At 44.0% G+C, this 15,313-nt stretch overlaps 1 protein-coding gene across 1 annotated transcript; it reads right to left on the bottom strand.

Annotated features, from left to right (window-relative positions):
* Window positions 1-1,220: 1,220 nt before the first annotated feature.
* On the bottom strand, window positions 1,221-14,152 carry SEH1L (SEH1 like nucleoporin). The gene is made up of 9 exons (XM_086472564.1): window positions 14,042-14,152; window positions 12,162-12,212; window positions 11,025-11,171; window positions 9,437-9,648; window positions 8,079-8,177; window positions 6,875-7,015; window positions 6,424-6,581; window positions 5,532-5,682; window positions 1,221-1,967 (listed from the first exon to the last, which is right to left on the bottom strand). The coding sequence occupies exons 1-9, from the start codon at window positions 14,150-14,152 to the stop codon at window positions 1,778-1,780; spliced, it is 1,260 nt and encodes a 419-aa protein (XP_086328690.1). The 3' UTR covers window positions 1,221-1,777.
* Between the last annotated feature and the right edge of the window lie 1,161 nt (window positions 14,153-15,313).

Genomic DNA, 15,313 nt, shown 5'->3' on the forward strand with positions numbered 1-15,313 from the left:
GCCTTAGAAAGTAGTAATACATTTAAAGTACTACAAGTACCTGCTGTAATCATCCCTTTCTAAGACCCTCTGTAATCTCCCTCCCTCCTAGGAGTTCTGCTGCTTACCTTCAAGGGCCCAGATCCTGCACAGAAGCACAGTTCACAATCCTGAGTCACGGAAGCGAGAGAGGTGCATAAAGAAGGAAGCCTGAGTTTGAGGGGGTGGAGGTGGACAGTCAAGGATACAGAGTGAAAGGTCCTGGTTTGGAGAGATGTCACTGCAAAATGGCAGGCAGGGGAAAGGCAAGCATCAGCCACAAAACCAGCAGAAGCATGTTTGTTGGAGTCCGAGTACTTGGCCAGTCCATTGGAAATGGGTCTTGTTTGCACCAAAACTGTAATAGCAAGTTTCCATAAGTAAGAAGCGTGGCTGGTATTAGGGTATGTAATAATACATGTTCAGCACAGAGGAAAATAACGTGACCATGCTGAATTAGCTATAAGCAAATGCATTAAAAGCTGGAAAAAAAATGTTGTCATTTACTTTATTATTACTGCTTATTCTGGACTCCAAAAGAGTAACAGAAGCATACTTAAAGAAAAAAAAATGCAAGCAGAAATCTTTCCCTTAAATCTGGCACATCAAGGATAGTTATTTGTAAAGAATTATCTTTGAATATATTTTACACTACTTTTTGTTGCACTGCAGTAATTGAGGCACCTGACAGACACTGTAGGGTCCCGCAGCACAAACTTTTAGCATTGAGAAACAGCAGCGCATCTGGATGCTGCCACCTTTTCTTGATGGCTGCTGAAGGAAAGAGCTCAGAGTTTCTTCCTGGTACAAGTAGAAGTGCAATAAGACAAGGATCAATGGCTGTATTGAAGGGAGTGACCCTTAAAAGGGTTAAGGCAGAAAGTCTGCCAAGTGGCTTAAACCTTCAAGACTATATTCCGCTGCTTGCTTACCCAAAACCAGTTTGTTCTGTTATAGGAATGAATCCCAGTACAAGTTTGTTTTTTGGGGGTTTTTTTTGTTTGTTTGTTTTTTAAAGACTCATTCTCCCACAGAGGAATATTGTTACTTCCTACCCCCATTTAAACCTTTTTTTAATTATGCAACATATCTCCAGGAACCGGAGACTCCACAAACAAAACTACAATAATGGGCACCTGAATCAAAAAGCTTGATTTGTTAAAAAAAATAAAGCCTATTACAAGAAAAAGCATACTAATGCAGACCTTTTAGAATAAGTTTATTAGTCAACCACAATTATAAAATTTAAATATGTATACAGCAAGATGGAAAATTCTTAAGTAACCAAACCCTCCAAACTGTTTTGCTGCAGTAGACACAGGAATGGTTTTGTTTCTTTTACAAGTTGATTCAATATCATCCTTTAGTCACACGACAACTTCTTGAAGGCATGTTTAACTTTGAGAATATTTCACATTTGTCAGTGCAATATACAAAAAGAAAAAATTTCATACTGTACTAAACTGATTCCAAAAATAAAAGAAAAAAGGACAGGCACATTGCAGTCAGCTACTCTGTAAACAGCTCATGGTTAATAATGTTTGTATGTGTTGCCATAGCTCAAAGGGTACAGATTAAAATGTTCCTTTGATACACCAACATAAATAACATGTTCCAAATGTTGTTTTGCAAAACATGCATGGAGTTCCAAGACTTTTTAAAGTCTTCTGTACAAGAGAAAAAATACAAAGGCAGCCAGAAATGGAAGCATTCACAAACCCCAGAATAAGGCCCTTCAGAGTTTGTTTAAAGTAACACGTTAAACCCCTTCATTCTCAGGTAATAGGTTAAGAGGCCGAGATACGCATCGTCTGCGAGGGTGAGGATACTGGAGGCTGGCAGTGTCAGCATCGCAAGAGGGCTCTATCAGAGGAGGAGGAGGAAGGAGCTGGGCCTGACTGGACCATCTCGATCCAGCCCGTGGGGAATCCAGAGGGGGAAAGAAATACCTGAAACAATTAAGAAAGGAACAAAACACCAAAACAAAAAACAAAACAAACAAACAAAAAACAAAACAAGAAAAAGAGAAAGGTAGTAAATACAAGGAGAACCAAAGGGGAGAAAAGACATGCTGGAAAAAAAAAAAGGCTTTAGTATATCCATGCCAAAACCAATAGAACATAATGGCAGAAATCAAGGCTTGTAATTCAAAACAAGACAAATCTGGAAACTGTTCTTTAAAGTAAAATAATACAGTCTTTTCCACTGAAATTCATAGAAAAGAATTCCATAATCATCATCCTAGTATACATTTGTACAAAAGAGCAGAGTGCTTTGGACTCAAAAGGATGGTGTAGCACAGCTTTTAACAGGCTTTCATTCTCCCAGAATTCCTGTGGTTTGTTAACAGAGCTTTTAGTAACGCTTCATTTGTGACAAAATATACATTAAATATCACCTAAGTACATTTTCTGCATATGCATCTAATTCAAATTAACTTCACAGCACTTCTAGAATAGACGTAAAAACAATGGTGTTTTTACAATACTTTAAATTTAATAATACACATTTACAGAGAATAACTACTTTCAATGAAATACAGTCTTTGTATGTATTTACAAATTTCTGCAAAATCCTCAGAGTAAATTTAAGATTCCTGGTGAATGCAAGACTCAGAATTATGCCATTTCATGTCATTTTTCTGCTGCTTTTATTAGAACTTACCCGTAATACTTGTGCATTTTAGTGTAACTGTATTAGGTACCTACGGAAGTGTTCTGTCTTGTTTACAGGTCTGTGGACTTACACAAAGGAACAGCTATACAGTTAACAAATTATGGGACAATTCACAACAAGCTGCATTTTGGTTTCACTTTGTATGGGTCAAGTGTTTTGTGTTTTTTTGGATACTATGCTTGGAGAATTTTAGTTACTCCACGGATATATTACCATAGGAATGTACAAGTACATATCAGAAAAAGCACTTCTCTTAGGATGAAGAAAGTATGACAGTACTTACAAAACATTTATTTGAAGTCATACTAAGGTATAAATGAAGCAATACCAAACTATTAAAAGCTACCATCTGTACAATTGTCAAAACACAGTTTTCTTGTTCCTTTAAAACTAACAGCTTCATATACAAAGCAGTTACAAACTTGTCATGTTTAGGAATCTTAATCAAACGCTGAACACTATGAAATGCAAAACAAATCAGTTCTCAAAACAATTTTAATGAGAATTATTTTAATGGTCATTTCCCTCCTCCCATCCCAATCAAGGACAAAATTTCTCATTTTTAGTCATGAACTAGTCTTTTAATTTGACAAGCTTTCAAAAAAAAGTTTTGATGGAAGTTTTGGGGTTTGGGTTGTTGTTTGTTTGAGGGTTTTTTCCAAACAAGAAGCCTCTCCAAAGTATTTTTCTGTCAGGAGTTCCAACAGTATCAAACTGTGCGGGCTAGTACAAAAACCGCACACACCATGTTTTAAAAAGGCTCTTTGAATAGCATTTAGTAGTTAGCAGGCTGCTGATGTCTTGGGAGAGGTCAAACGGCGCTGGGGAGGGGAAAAAGGAGTTCGTTTTCCATTCCTGTGTGCATGCAACAAGCAGCAAAACACCAAAGTTACTCCAGTTAGCTTGGTATCAGCTCTGCTTTCTGTTAAAAAGGACATAATACAAATGGAGAATGGAAATTGTATCATAAATCTAGACACACAATTACATCAACATAACAATACAGCCCTACTGACTTATTTTCCACAATCTACATCATCTCTTCTGAAACTACTTTGATCACAAACCCAGTTTGGCGACCGCGCTTCAACAAACTTCTCCAGCTCTCCCTACGCTTTAGCTGGTTTAAGTGTTTAAACAAACAGACACTGGAGAGCGGACAGAGCAGCTATGTTCCCAGACCAAACGAATGCTGCGTGGCAGACCAGTTCAGTCAAGTGTCGGTGCATGGGTCTTTGCAAGGATTCACACACTACACAAGAGTTAGCAACTGGGCTTATGCAATTCAAGCCAATGTGATTGTAGAAGAAAACATGTAAAGTGCATCTTTTTTATATGGCTCAATCGTAGGACAAGACACCGTGTATTCTGAAATTCCACAGCCACGGACTTAATTCTGTCGCAAAATGTTAATTCCAAATTGGAGCTGAGAATAATTTTTTAACCAAAAAACCCCACTTTCAAACTACAGAGCAGAGGGAGGCTAAAATACTGCTCAAAGTTTCAGTTTCACAATGGCTTACTACCGACTTCAGGGAGAAGAGAAGAGCAACCATGGGGTAGGGCAGGGTAGTCTTGCTGGCAGCCACACAGGTAAGGAAACTGTGAGACACACCCTGTGCTCAAGAGGTACGAAGCAGCCTGGGTCTCCCTGCAGGAGCCTGAGCACACGTGGGGATCGTGTTTCCAAGACAGGACTGCGTTTCAGCATTATTTTTGCTACCCTGTATGTAGCGCCTGGAAGCAGATGACCAGTACCACTTTGTCCCCTTCCCCTGCTGGAGGCTTGGCCCAGGACCACCTCTTGCTCCCCCATTTATCTTGTGAGGCAAGGTGAAAGCCCTTCTCTCCTCGATGCAGCTAGGGGTGTGGAAGCCCACACTGCCATTCGGGGCTGACTGCGGATGTGGAGGTGAAGGCTACTCTCCAAAAGCAAACCCTCATACTTCTTTACAGGGGAGCGTTTGAAACGGAAAAAAAGCCATAGTAGTAGTATCAGCTGCACATGGATGGAAGTGGAGGCTATCTCAAGACATTTGAAAAAAATAAAGGTGGCCACAAAACTTGGAAGCTGCTGCTATGGAATTTGGCCGCATCTAGTCCTCCCACAGGACACATCCCGTGAAGGTGACTGTACCCACGCCAAGCGTGGTACAATTGTACAAGTGTGGGGCTCAGTGTACTTCTAGGTTTCGGTGTGCACAAATTCAAATCATTTTCAGAAGAGGCAGTTAAATTTACCTACTAAACAGCAATTATTACAGAATAAAAACATAAAAGAGAAAGCAAATTAATCTGCAATAAGAATGCCACATGAGGAAGATTAAAAAAAAACAAAACTTGTGTTCAATTGATGTTACACCTGCAAAAATGCAGGTAAACTAACACTAGTGTATGATTGTTGAAACCATACATTATGAAGTATCTTTTTCTCCTTCCTTTCTGCTACAGCGGAAAACCAGAATTTGTTGCTGGTATTTTGGTTCGCTTTTAAACATGCGCCTAAAACCAAAGGGCAGTTACAGAGCAATATGATGAAGCTTCTCCTTGTTTGAAACTATTTAAGAATTGTTATTTTTAATAATGTGAAAGGACTAAAAGTGAAAAGCGTTTCCATTGCTTATTTATACAGAGTGATTCAGTATGGCTTATGGTTTTGTTCATTTTCCTCTTAACACAGAGCAAAATTAGAAGAGCTTGTAGAAGTATTCATGCAATAAGTGACAGTGCACTTCAAAAACAGAAATCATAAAACAAACACAAAAACTAAGTGAAGTTAAGAAGATTCAGAGAAGAGACTGTTCACTGAAATTCAGTCTCTCTACTGATTAACCTACCTGCTGGCAGATGATCCATTTAGCGAATTCTGTAGACTTGTATTGGCTGAACCTAGAGAGGCATTAAAAACTCCCTGCTGAGAACTACCATTCACTGGACTCCCGTTACCTTTCAGTATACCAGTACACTTCCAGTTGTCCATGTAATTAGCTGCAAATACAGACGGATAAAAACCTGTTAGTTTCTCTTCTGAAGCTCAACTTCTGATACAACCCCGATGTTGAAGCTGGTACACACCTGGTGTGCATCGGAACTGAACTCTGATACCAATATGTAAATTCCAAACAGCTGATGATCCAGCCCTTCAGCTGTCTGACATTCACTGCCTATCCATGACCTAAAACTCAGTTTTGTTCAGTGGCAAGAATAAGTTTCCTTTTTTAAAATACTGAGAAACAAATGAGGATGGATGAGGAAACTACCACTGTTTTTTTGTTGTTGCTTTTGGAAATGTAAACAGAAAAAAAAGCCAGTTTGCCTGAGCTCTGTGACTGACCATAGATTTTCTGGTTTTGGCAGCAGGCAAAGACAATAAGGCAGTACAGATGTTAATTTTAAAAATAACAACTTTACATAGCTCTAGTCTGGTGAAACAATTTGAGGGTGCAGTCGTAACTATTCACAGCAGCCTAAATCATGCAAGTGTTCCAGCACAGCAAGTTATTTCCTTTTTCTGAAGTGTAAATAGAAATAGGGCAGTCATTCACAAATCTAAAATGAACTTTGACTCCAAAAGCGAGTAGTGAATGTAGAATGAGTAAAAGAAAAATTACTCCAGTATTAGTAAATTTCTAATTTTGGAAAAAATTCTAATTTTGGAAAAAAAAATCCAAAAATTACTCAAGTAAAATTGCTTAGCAAAGCTTCTGGTTTTGAGGTGGGTGACCTTACCCTTCCAGAGCCTAACACAGCCATCATCACCGGAGGAGGCAAGCACTGTGCCTGTAATGTTCCAGCTCACTCGCCACACCTGGGAGTTGTGGTTATCAAACTGTGCCACAATATGAATTTCAAATTTTGTTAATCCTCCAGATGAAGTCAACTCTTTCCTGTTTAAGAGAAAAGTGACAGTTCTGCACACAACTGTTCAAAGGTCTGGGCTTGAACATGGTGTCAGAGAGAGAACACAACATTTTCAAGGAGTCTGTATAACAATTGTTACTAGATTAGGAGTATTCAGACAAAATTACAGACTTGCTTACAATCTTGTCATCTTAAGAATCAGGCTGCTAAAAACCAATCCTGCATACATTAAGTTTCTACTTAGTCTTATTTTAACAGTATCTGCAAAGCACATCTAGTATGCACCACACCACACCGAACTATCTTCCTTTTAGCTCACCTTAGAGGTTTTAGTGTGAAAATTCGTACATCTTTGGTTGCTACAGCTAAGATGTGGAAGGATCTTCCCAGATTTGGAGCAAATGCAATATCATGTACAGGATCTGTGACCGTCATCAGAGCTTCTGCTTTTGCATATTTCCTGTACAGCATAAGAAATTCACCTTTAATGTCATCAAAATTGTCAGCGACACAAATTACATAAACCAGACATAGTGGAACAGAGAAAAAAGGGGTTAGTATGCATGACAAGACTTGCAAAAATAAAGATATTTTCTTGACATAAATTTAATTATAAGTAATAATTACAAGCTAATTTCTTCAGCAATTGAATACATCAGATACAGGAACTACCAACAACAGTATGCAACACCATACAACAAAGCAAGGATTCCTGTACAGAGAACATTTTTCTCTACAGTTGGAAGAGGGAAATAGAGATTCTTTCATTCACAAATCTAAACAGAATTTCTATCTCAGTAACTTGCTAAGTTTTCTGTAAGCAGACCTCTATGTGCCTCCTCCGCTGCACGATAAACATAGATTCCATTTTCCTATTTACCACCGGGTGAGTTACGACGACTTTTCTGTGTTGTTAATGCACTGAGAGCATTGTCTGAAGCCAGACTCAAATCCACGAACCCCTTGGCTCCTTTCCCACACCTATCACCCTGAATGAAGCAGTCATCATCTCGGTCATCCCTTCATTGAAGTGCTTGTGCACACACTTCCTGGCCTCTTCCGGTTCTGAATTTGAACTGCACAAACTCAGCTTTCACAGAGCACTAGGAATTCGCGGGACTTTCTGTCATTAGAAACATGCTTTTAAAACCAGTTTACGGTGGCCTTGAACAAAGCAGCGCCTTGTGCAACACAACTCAAGTTTCAGCTTTGCCCTATTCGTTCCCAGTGCAAAACTACGCAGGTAAATTAGCAGCAGCAGAAAGAATCCTCCCTTTGGAATGCCGGTAAGAACACTGGCATTTCCGCACCGAGACAGAACAGCATTACCAGTATCAGGCCTGTAACACCAGTTACCACTCTGAGCTCTCTCTTTCCCTTCCCATCCAACGGCTCACAGACACAACTAAAGTATTACTACTTACTACTCCACTCCACATCTAATGACAGGAATAAAATAAAAGGCCTTATATTACAAACTACTTTGAGATCCCACAAGTGTTATACATGGTCATTTAGCATACCTGGTATTTTCGTTATATTCATAAATTTGAACCTTAGCCAATATATTTGGACTGTTGTCATCACTTCCTACAGCTATCATTGGAGAATGTGCTCGAGAGCTAAAAGGTGAAAATAAATACTGTTATATTTACAAGTTATTCCACAGAAAGTACTCCAAGCCTCTTTTTTTTTTTTTTTTTTACATTTCAGACACATTATATCCAAGGAAAAGAAAACAACAAAAAAAATATCACAAGAGGGGAGGGGAAATAACAAGAAAACATGAGTAAATGCTATTCAGAGTCACCAGTACAATCTCTGTTCTGTTGTTTTGAATGCCCACTTCATGCACCCACTAAGGTGAAATCATTAGGGAACATTCTTTGGCAATTCAAGATGATGCTCCCAGAAAGCGGGGCTGATTTTATATATGCATCTGCAGTCAAGCATTTGCTGCAAGTTTCATGGTAGAATCTGCATTCTCTGCAGTACTTTTAATGATTTAGTAGGATTTCATTCAGGTCTTGGAAGACAGGTTACAAAAGCTAAACATAGATGAGTTGGAGTTTTTAAATCCACTTCTAACCCCATCCCATGCCTTACAGGCAAGCCTGTACTCTGAACCTTCAGCACAGACTACAGCTAAGGAACAGAACGAGCGGATCAGCGGGACACAGACCACTCCATCCATAGGGAAAGTCCTTCTGCACAAGCAGAATCCAAAGCAGTTCAGCCCTGAATGGTTCTTCCCTTCCTGCTACTGCTGGGGGAGGATGCAAGATGGAAAGTGAAGCAGAATCTCTGCCTGTATGTGTCCTTCTGGGTGGGGACCACCCAACCATCACACTCCTCTCCAATTCCTTCCTGTTCAAGAAGGTGAAGTACATCACTGAGCCCCTGAGGATGTAACTAAAACAACAACTCTTCGGCTTTGTAATTGGGCTCTTGTATTTTCTACCACTGCTGTGCTGGCAAGGGTGTGCACCCTTGCTGGAGCTGTCCAAATCACTACCTATTGCAACACCTTTCTTAAGGAAAGAAGAGACAGGAATTGTCCCTTCATAAACACTTTCTCTTACGAAAATCCCAGTTAAGTTTTGTGGGATAAAAAAAGACAACTCCCTAGCTCTTTAGCTCATTACTTGTTGAAAAAAATTAAGCTGGGAATATTTCCTCACAGAGCACAGGAGGACTTTTTGTAACACTGGCTCTGCCAAACTTGCTTTATTCAAAGAAATGTTAATAGCTTTCTCTCAGATCTGAAGTACGCTCAATCTTCTCCATGCACGTTTTAGGATCTCTTCTACAAAATTTCAGAACGCTTTGGATCTTCTGCTTCAACAGTCATAAAGCAAAACCTACAGTTTTAATAACGTACCTTGAAGGATTCCAAGAAATACAGCTGCAGCTCAGCTTACAGGAGATTTCATGCTGCAGCGACCACTGACTGAGATTCATCACATCTGGAGCTTCATAAATCCTCACAACTCCATCTGCCGAACAGGTTGCTAACATAAGGCCCATATGCTTGGGAGCAAACTTCACATCTGTAACAGATGTCCTACTGTCTACTAGAGTGGTCCTCTTTACCTGCAAAGAAAGGCAAAAATTCTTGAAGGAAATGTTAGAAATTTTCATTTAAAAAATTATTCCCTAAGGAGGGCTATCAAAAGTCTGAAAACTACAAACAAAACTACTTGATACACCAATGAACAGGAGAAATGACAGATCATTGCATGGATGCAATTTCAAGCATCAGGATATACTCACGGTGGTACCAAAGTTCTGATACCAAAGAGGAGTTTAGATGATGCTCTTCAGAAAAAACAAAACAGAACACCTGTTTTACACTTGTGTTACAAGAGCATTGGCCACAGGCAGTTTGAACCTGTCCTCTTCCTCCGCACTGGTGACAGCACTAACTGCGACACCTTGCAACGCCGCTTGCTCATCTTGGTGCTGCTGAAGATCACCATGAAGCATTTACCAACAGAAGCATCAACACAACCAGTATTTCTGAAAAGGGAATGGGTGACTATAGCAGACATTTGACAGCAATAACTAGGATGAAAGAGGAAAAAATTGTTCAGATTTGTTTCTCAAGTTGTCTCCTCTCCTGCCAAGAAAGTCTGAGTTTGAGCTGAAAACTATGCATCACAACAGCCAACTGCACACAGAAGTCAGCTGTCATACCCCACCGGGTGCCAAAGGTCCTGACAACCCAACTCTCCACAATTAGGTATGTTAATGGCAGAAAACTTTAGCAGAGAGTAGGAAACCGCAGATATTTTAGCAGCCTACAACAACGTTAGAGGTGGGAACACTATCCTGAGCGATGTAAGATCACACACGAACAACAGCTGCAAAAGAATCCCATCTAGAATTCCCTTGATGAAACGCTACTCAGAAAATCCACTTCTGAGCAAACTAATTCCCCCCAAAACCTGATCTGTTATTTGAAAGATGGAAAAGAACAGCATGAGACTGTTTCAAATGAGCTCATCACAGAAGAAAAACCTCACGACTTCAGGTCTGCTGTCAATGGGAACTCATGGCTGCAAGTTGTTTGCCAAGGAACATTTGTCAAGAAACACCAATAGCAGTGACACTGACTGGCGTGAATGTTGCCATTTAGCTGTTTTCCCAAAATGCTTTAAAAATACTTACTCTGTATTGGAATATCACCACAAATTAACAAAACACAGGCAAAATCAGGAACACTTTATATTAACAGAAGAAAACATTGTGCTTTCTCTGTTTCAGGAATAGAAAATATGTTGCAAAACCAGAAGTGTCCGGTAACTTGGTATTTAGAACAATTCTCATGTTCACTCTGCTGTTTAATTCTGGAATTTAAACAGGTTAAAGTTTCGGCCTGTTATGACAAGCAAACCAACCAATGTGGCACAGGAAAGCTGTTCACATGAGAGCATATAGAAACTGTAATGAACACGTTCTAGTCTCACCCAGTGACTCTGGCCTCGGAGTTTATCATTTGACTCTCCCACTATTTCTTCCCACACAGCTGCTGTTCTGTCAAAAGAGCAGGAAGCCAGGACCTGCCCAAATTCAGGGTGGGCCCACGTCACACGCCACACAGATCCACTATGCGTCTGCAAGACAACACACACTTACTGTATCAGTATCCTACATTTTCATGACTTTCTGCAGAAGTACATTCTAGGAGCAGTAAGACTGTTCCTTTGAAACGATGTTCTCTTGCAAAGCTCAGAGTTACGCAGCAGCCATTGCATTCGTTTATTCCTACAAGCACTGCAAAGATTTGTTGCTATCAGTTAACAGGTAAAAGGTAATTACTACAGGTGTATCTCAAGGCATTATTTATTACTCCCTTAAACCACATGTTCCAGGTTAAGGTTCTGCCTTGACCCAAAAAGTACAGCTTTGTTTTCAACTTTCAGCCATTGCCATACTCACTTCCAGCTTGCCTGTACCTTCCCAAAGCACATGCAGAGCATTACTTATCTTCTTCCTTTTTACAGGAATTTCTTTCATACCTAGTCAACCTAACGCTTCTTTTTTTTAGAGAAAGGGAAATCAAAAGCTTCACTTGCATTTCCATTTACAGGGACTATTGTGTTGTGGTCCTGTTACGTGTAAGTTTGAGGACAATTCAGAAGCTGAATGCGCTAATTCTCCTGACAAAGCAGACTGTCTCTGACAGTTCTCAGAAAGGTTTAAAAACAAACCAACCAGGGGTCAGATGTTGTAACATTCAATAGCCAGACCTCTTCCTTTTTCTTTTTTAAGCATTACAATATGCAAAAAGGAGATACTCAATTAAAAATTAAGGTACTGTTTCCCAGCTCCCTAACCACCAGTTACTGCTGTGTTTACTGGTACCAGTCTGCTGACGTAACTAAGCGCTGACAACATAACATCGCATGCTACCCTCTGCTATAAGTGAGGGTCATTAGACGTGTTTTATAAAAGCAGAGAAAAAGTATTTTACTACAGGAAATGCAGGATCTACAACAAACTAAAAGTATTTCTACTCTACAAGTCAGCAAAATCTAAGTATGTTTCTTCAAAAACAAAGGAGAAATTAAGGTTATAACTGTGTAATTTTTATAAATACAAACCTTCCAGCTGGCAGTGCAATGCCAATCCCCATTTTCACTTTTGTCCCAGACCTATTGACGAAATAACAATACAATCATTCGTGTAAAGCTCACCAAGTAGTATTACAAAACACAGCCATTAAAAATATACACATATATATATATAAACACACACACACCCCCCCCCCACTGAACCTGCTACCTGGCTCAGAACACAACTGCACTTCACTCTACCCTGAAAATATCCCTGCCCCAGGTAGGCAGAAGAGGCATACACCCGCAAAACCCGCTATTGTATCTTTTTTAAACACTAAGTCATTCACAGAAGACAAGTTATTACAACTCCCGATACTTTGTTCGCCCTGTTCCGTAAGCGCACTACTCTGTTTCACTCCAGAGCCCCCACGGTCCCCACCAGGGCACGTGCTCAGATCTGGTGACAAAACCCCAGCATGGCTCCTGGCAGGCACCCCAAACACCGAGCAGGGCAGCAAAGGGAAAATGAGCCACCGGGAGCACAGGTCTTTTTTTCTAATATTTCTGCCTTGGTTCAGAACCACGTGCAAGTCACTTAACTTCCCTTTCTCTTACTTTTCCATACATCCCTATGATATTCTTTTTTTCTGAAAAATTGTGAAGGAAGTCATGAACGTAACCAGACAAAAGATACCTCTAGAAGCCTGGCATCCCCTCCTGCTTGTCACTCATTCACTAAGTGACTTTACCGAAAGTCACCTCCCTCCTGCTGCTCTGGATCCCCAATACAACCGTAGTTGTCACCATCGCAGCCGGACCAGAACTCCTCCCCAGCCACTATTCCGCAGGGCCACCGGAGGAGAGAACAGGGCCCGCACCAGCCACAGCACTGCCGATTCACCTGCGGTGTAAAACCTCTCCAGCCAGTCTCATAAACTGTCGGGAAAACAGCGTCACACTGCTAAAGAACATGGGTTTTGAGCTCTACCAACCTCGTGGCATCTTTCTTAAGAACATCCCTTTCACGCTGCAAGTCCAGCCCAAGCCTAGTTGTGGGGATGGTGTTTTTGTTGTTGGGAGTGGTTTTTTCGTTTGCTTTTTGATACGTGGTCAGGGAGAAGGGGCTGCTCGCTTGCTTTTATGCCTGATCTCCATTTGACATAGCTTTCTACGTAAAAGCAGCTTTCTCAACCATTTACCTGGTCTCACAAAAGTCACGGCTGCTCTCTGCAAACTGCATTTCTTAAATCTAACAGCGTAACTCCTGAACTTTTGTCCAGCCACGCACAAAACCAGGAAAAAGCCATTAACTTTTCACTTGCTCTTACTTCATGGCCTCTAAAGGAACGTAGAGGCACGGTTTCCAGTACTTCAGCGTTCCCTGACCTGCCAGAGCACACGAGGAGTATTTCAGCCTCTGCCTTATCGGCGTCTCATTACAAAACAGCAGCTTCTTCCCTTGGTGCCCGTAAGTCCCCGTTTTCAGCTGAATCTCCAAAACGAGCAGCGCCGCCGCACCCTCGGCGGTTTGTTCAGCCGCGGCGGCAGGCCGAAGCAGCGGCATTCTCACACGCGTGTGCTACACGCGCGCGCACGAACACGGCGCGTTCCCTGCGGCCGCAGCCCGGCCCCGCACGCCCGTCGCGGCGCGCCGCAGCCCCGACCCTCCGCCGGACGTACCCGCCGCAGCGGCCCGCCCACACGGCGGGACGCGAGCGCCGAGCGCGGCCCTTCGCCCCGCGGGGCACGGCGGAGCAGGGAGGCCCGGGCCCGCCGCGGGGAAGGGGGGGGGGGGGGGGAATGGAAGGCTGCGCCGCGGCCCGGCCCGGCAGCACGGGGCGCTGCTCCGCCCGGTAGGCCACGCTGCCGCCGGCAGCCGCCGCGGCACCCCTCGCCCAGCGCAAGGCCCGACGGCGCCCGCTCACTTTGACGCTCTGGTCGCTGGAGCAGGTCGCCATGCGCCGCCCGTGGAAGTCGAAGGAGACATCGTGGATGAGGTCGCGGTGATCCGCCGCGATGCTGCGCGCCACGAACATCGCGCCGCGGCGCAGCCGCCACGCGCCGGCCCGGCCCAGCCCAGGCGCGCGTCCTCCTCACGCGGCGGGGCGGGGCGGGGCGAGGCGAGGCGAGGCAACGGCCGCCGCCACCCCGCGCGCAGCCGCCAGAGCCCGCGGCGCTCGCCGGCTGGGAGCGCGCCTGCGCAGTCGGTCACCCCCACCCAGCAGAGGGGCGGGGGAACAGCGGCGCCTCGTGCTCGGCCGTTGGCGCGGGCGCCCCCTTCGGAAGGCGGTGGCTGAGGCGGGGCGGGGCGGGGCGGGGGGAGCGCGTCCCCCCGGGGCCGCCCCGGTCACCAGGCCGGACGCCCTGCGCTGAGGGGGCGGGTCGGCCTCTCTGGTCACCCGGCGTCCTGCTCCGCCTGGGGAACGGCGCCGGTCCGAGCGGGCCGGGGTGCCTTCACGCGCTGACTGCCGTGTAAAGCAGCGGGGCGGTAGCACCGGGTGCGGGCTCGCTGGGCGCCGCTGGGAGTCCGTGAGAGCGTTCAACCAGCGCTCCTCCGCAGGTGGCGGCGGCGAGCTGCCGGGAGGAGCTACGCCGGCCCCGGGAGCCGCGGCCGCGCTGCCCAGCCGGTGTCCCGCCAGAGGCCTTTCCCCCCGGGCTGCAACCGCGGACAGGCTCGGGAGCTTTCTTGCCCCACGGCCTCGCGAAAGCCGGTTCCAGAGTGTTTTCCAGCGTCATTCCCACAACGCCCCCAATAACCATGGCCACGCACACAAAAACTGCAGCCATTACCGTCGCCATTCTAGCCGTTACCGGAGCCCTGGGGCTCCGAAACGTGACACACACCCTAACCCAGCCCAAATGAAACGTCAGCCTAAACTTCTCTTCCACACTGGTCTACTTTGACCCCCTAATAGATCGCCTCAGCTCTATAAATGTACCAAACAATGGGTAAAAAAATCGCCTCACACCTCATTGACCTCTCCTGGTACGAAAAAATGGGCCCTGAGGGACTCGCTGCCCTACACCGCATAGAACAGAAACCTCAACTGCCCTCCACACCGGCCTAAACAAAACCTACTTGGGAACGTTCGCCCTACGCATCCTCACCATCATTCCATCAACACATGGCCCCTCCCCTGTTAACGGCCCCCAACCTCCGAAAATCCCACCCCCCGGTCAGCTCTGTCCGTTACCTC

The sequence above is a fragment of the Leptosomus discolor genome, chromosome 13, assembly GCF_034619465.1.
Source record: "Leptosomus discolor isolate bLepDis1 chromosome 13, bLepDis1.hap2, whole genome shotgun sequence".
NCBI lineage: Eukaryota > Metazoa > Chordata > Aves > Leptosomiformes > Leptosomidae > Leptosomus > Leptosomus discolor.

Coding starts and splice junctions, on each gene's coding strand:
- SEH1L (XM_086472564.1), bottom strand. CDS start 14,152: ATGTTCGTGGCGCGCAGCATCGCGGCGGATCACCGCGACCTCATCCAC. Junction 7,016..8,078: donor GAATATAACGAAAATACCAG/GTATGCTAAATG, acceptor TATGCTGTACAG/GAAATATGCAAAAGCAGAAG. Junction 1,968..5,531: donor AATGGATCATCTGCCAGCAG/GTAGGTTAATCA, acceptor TAATTGTTTCAG/GTATTTCTTTCCCCCTCTGG.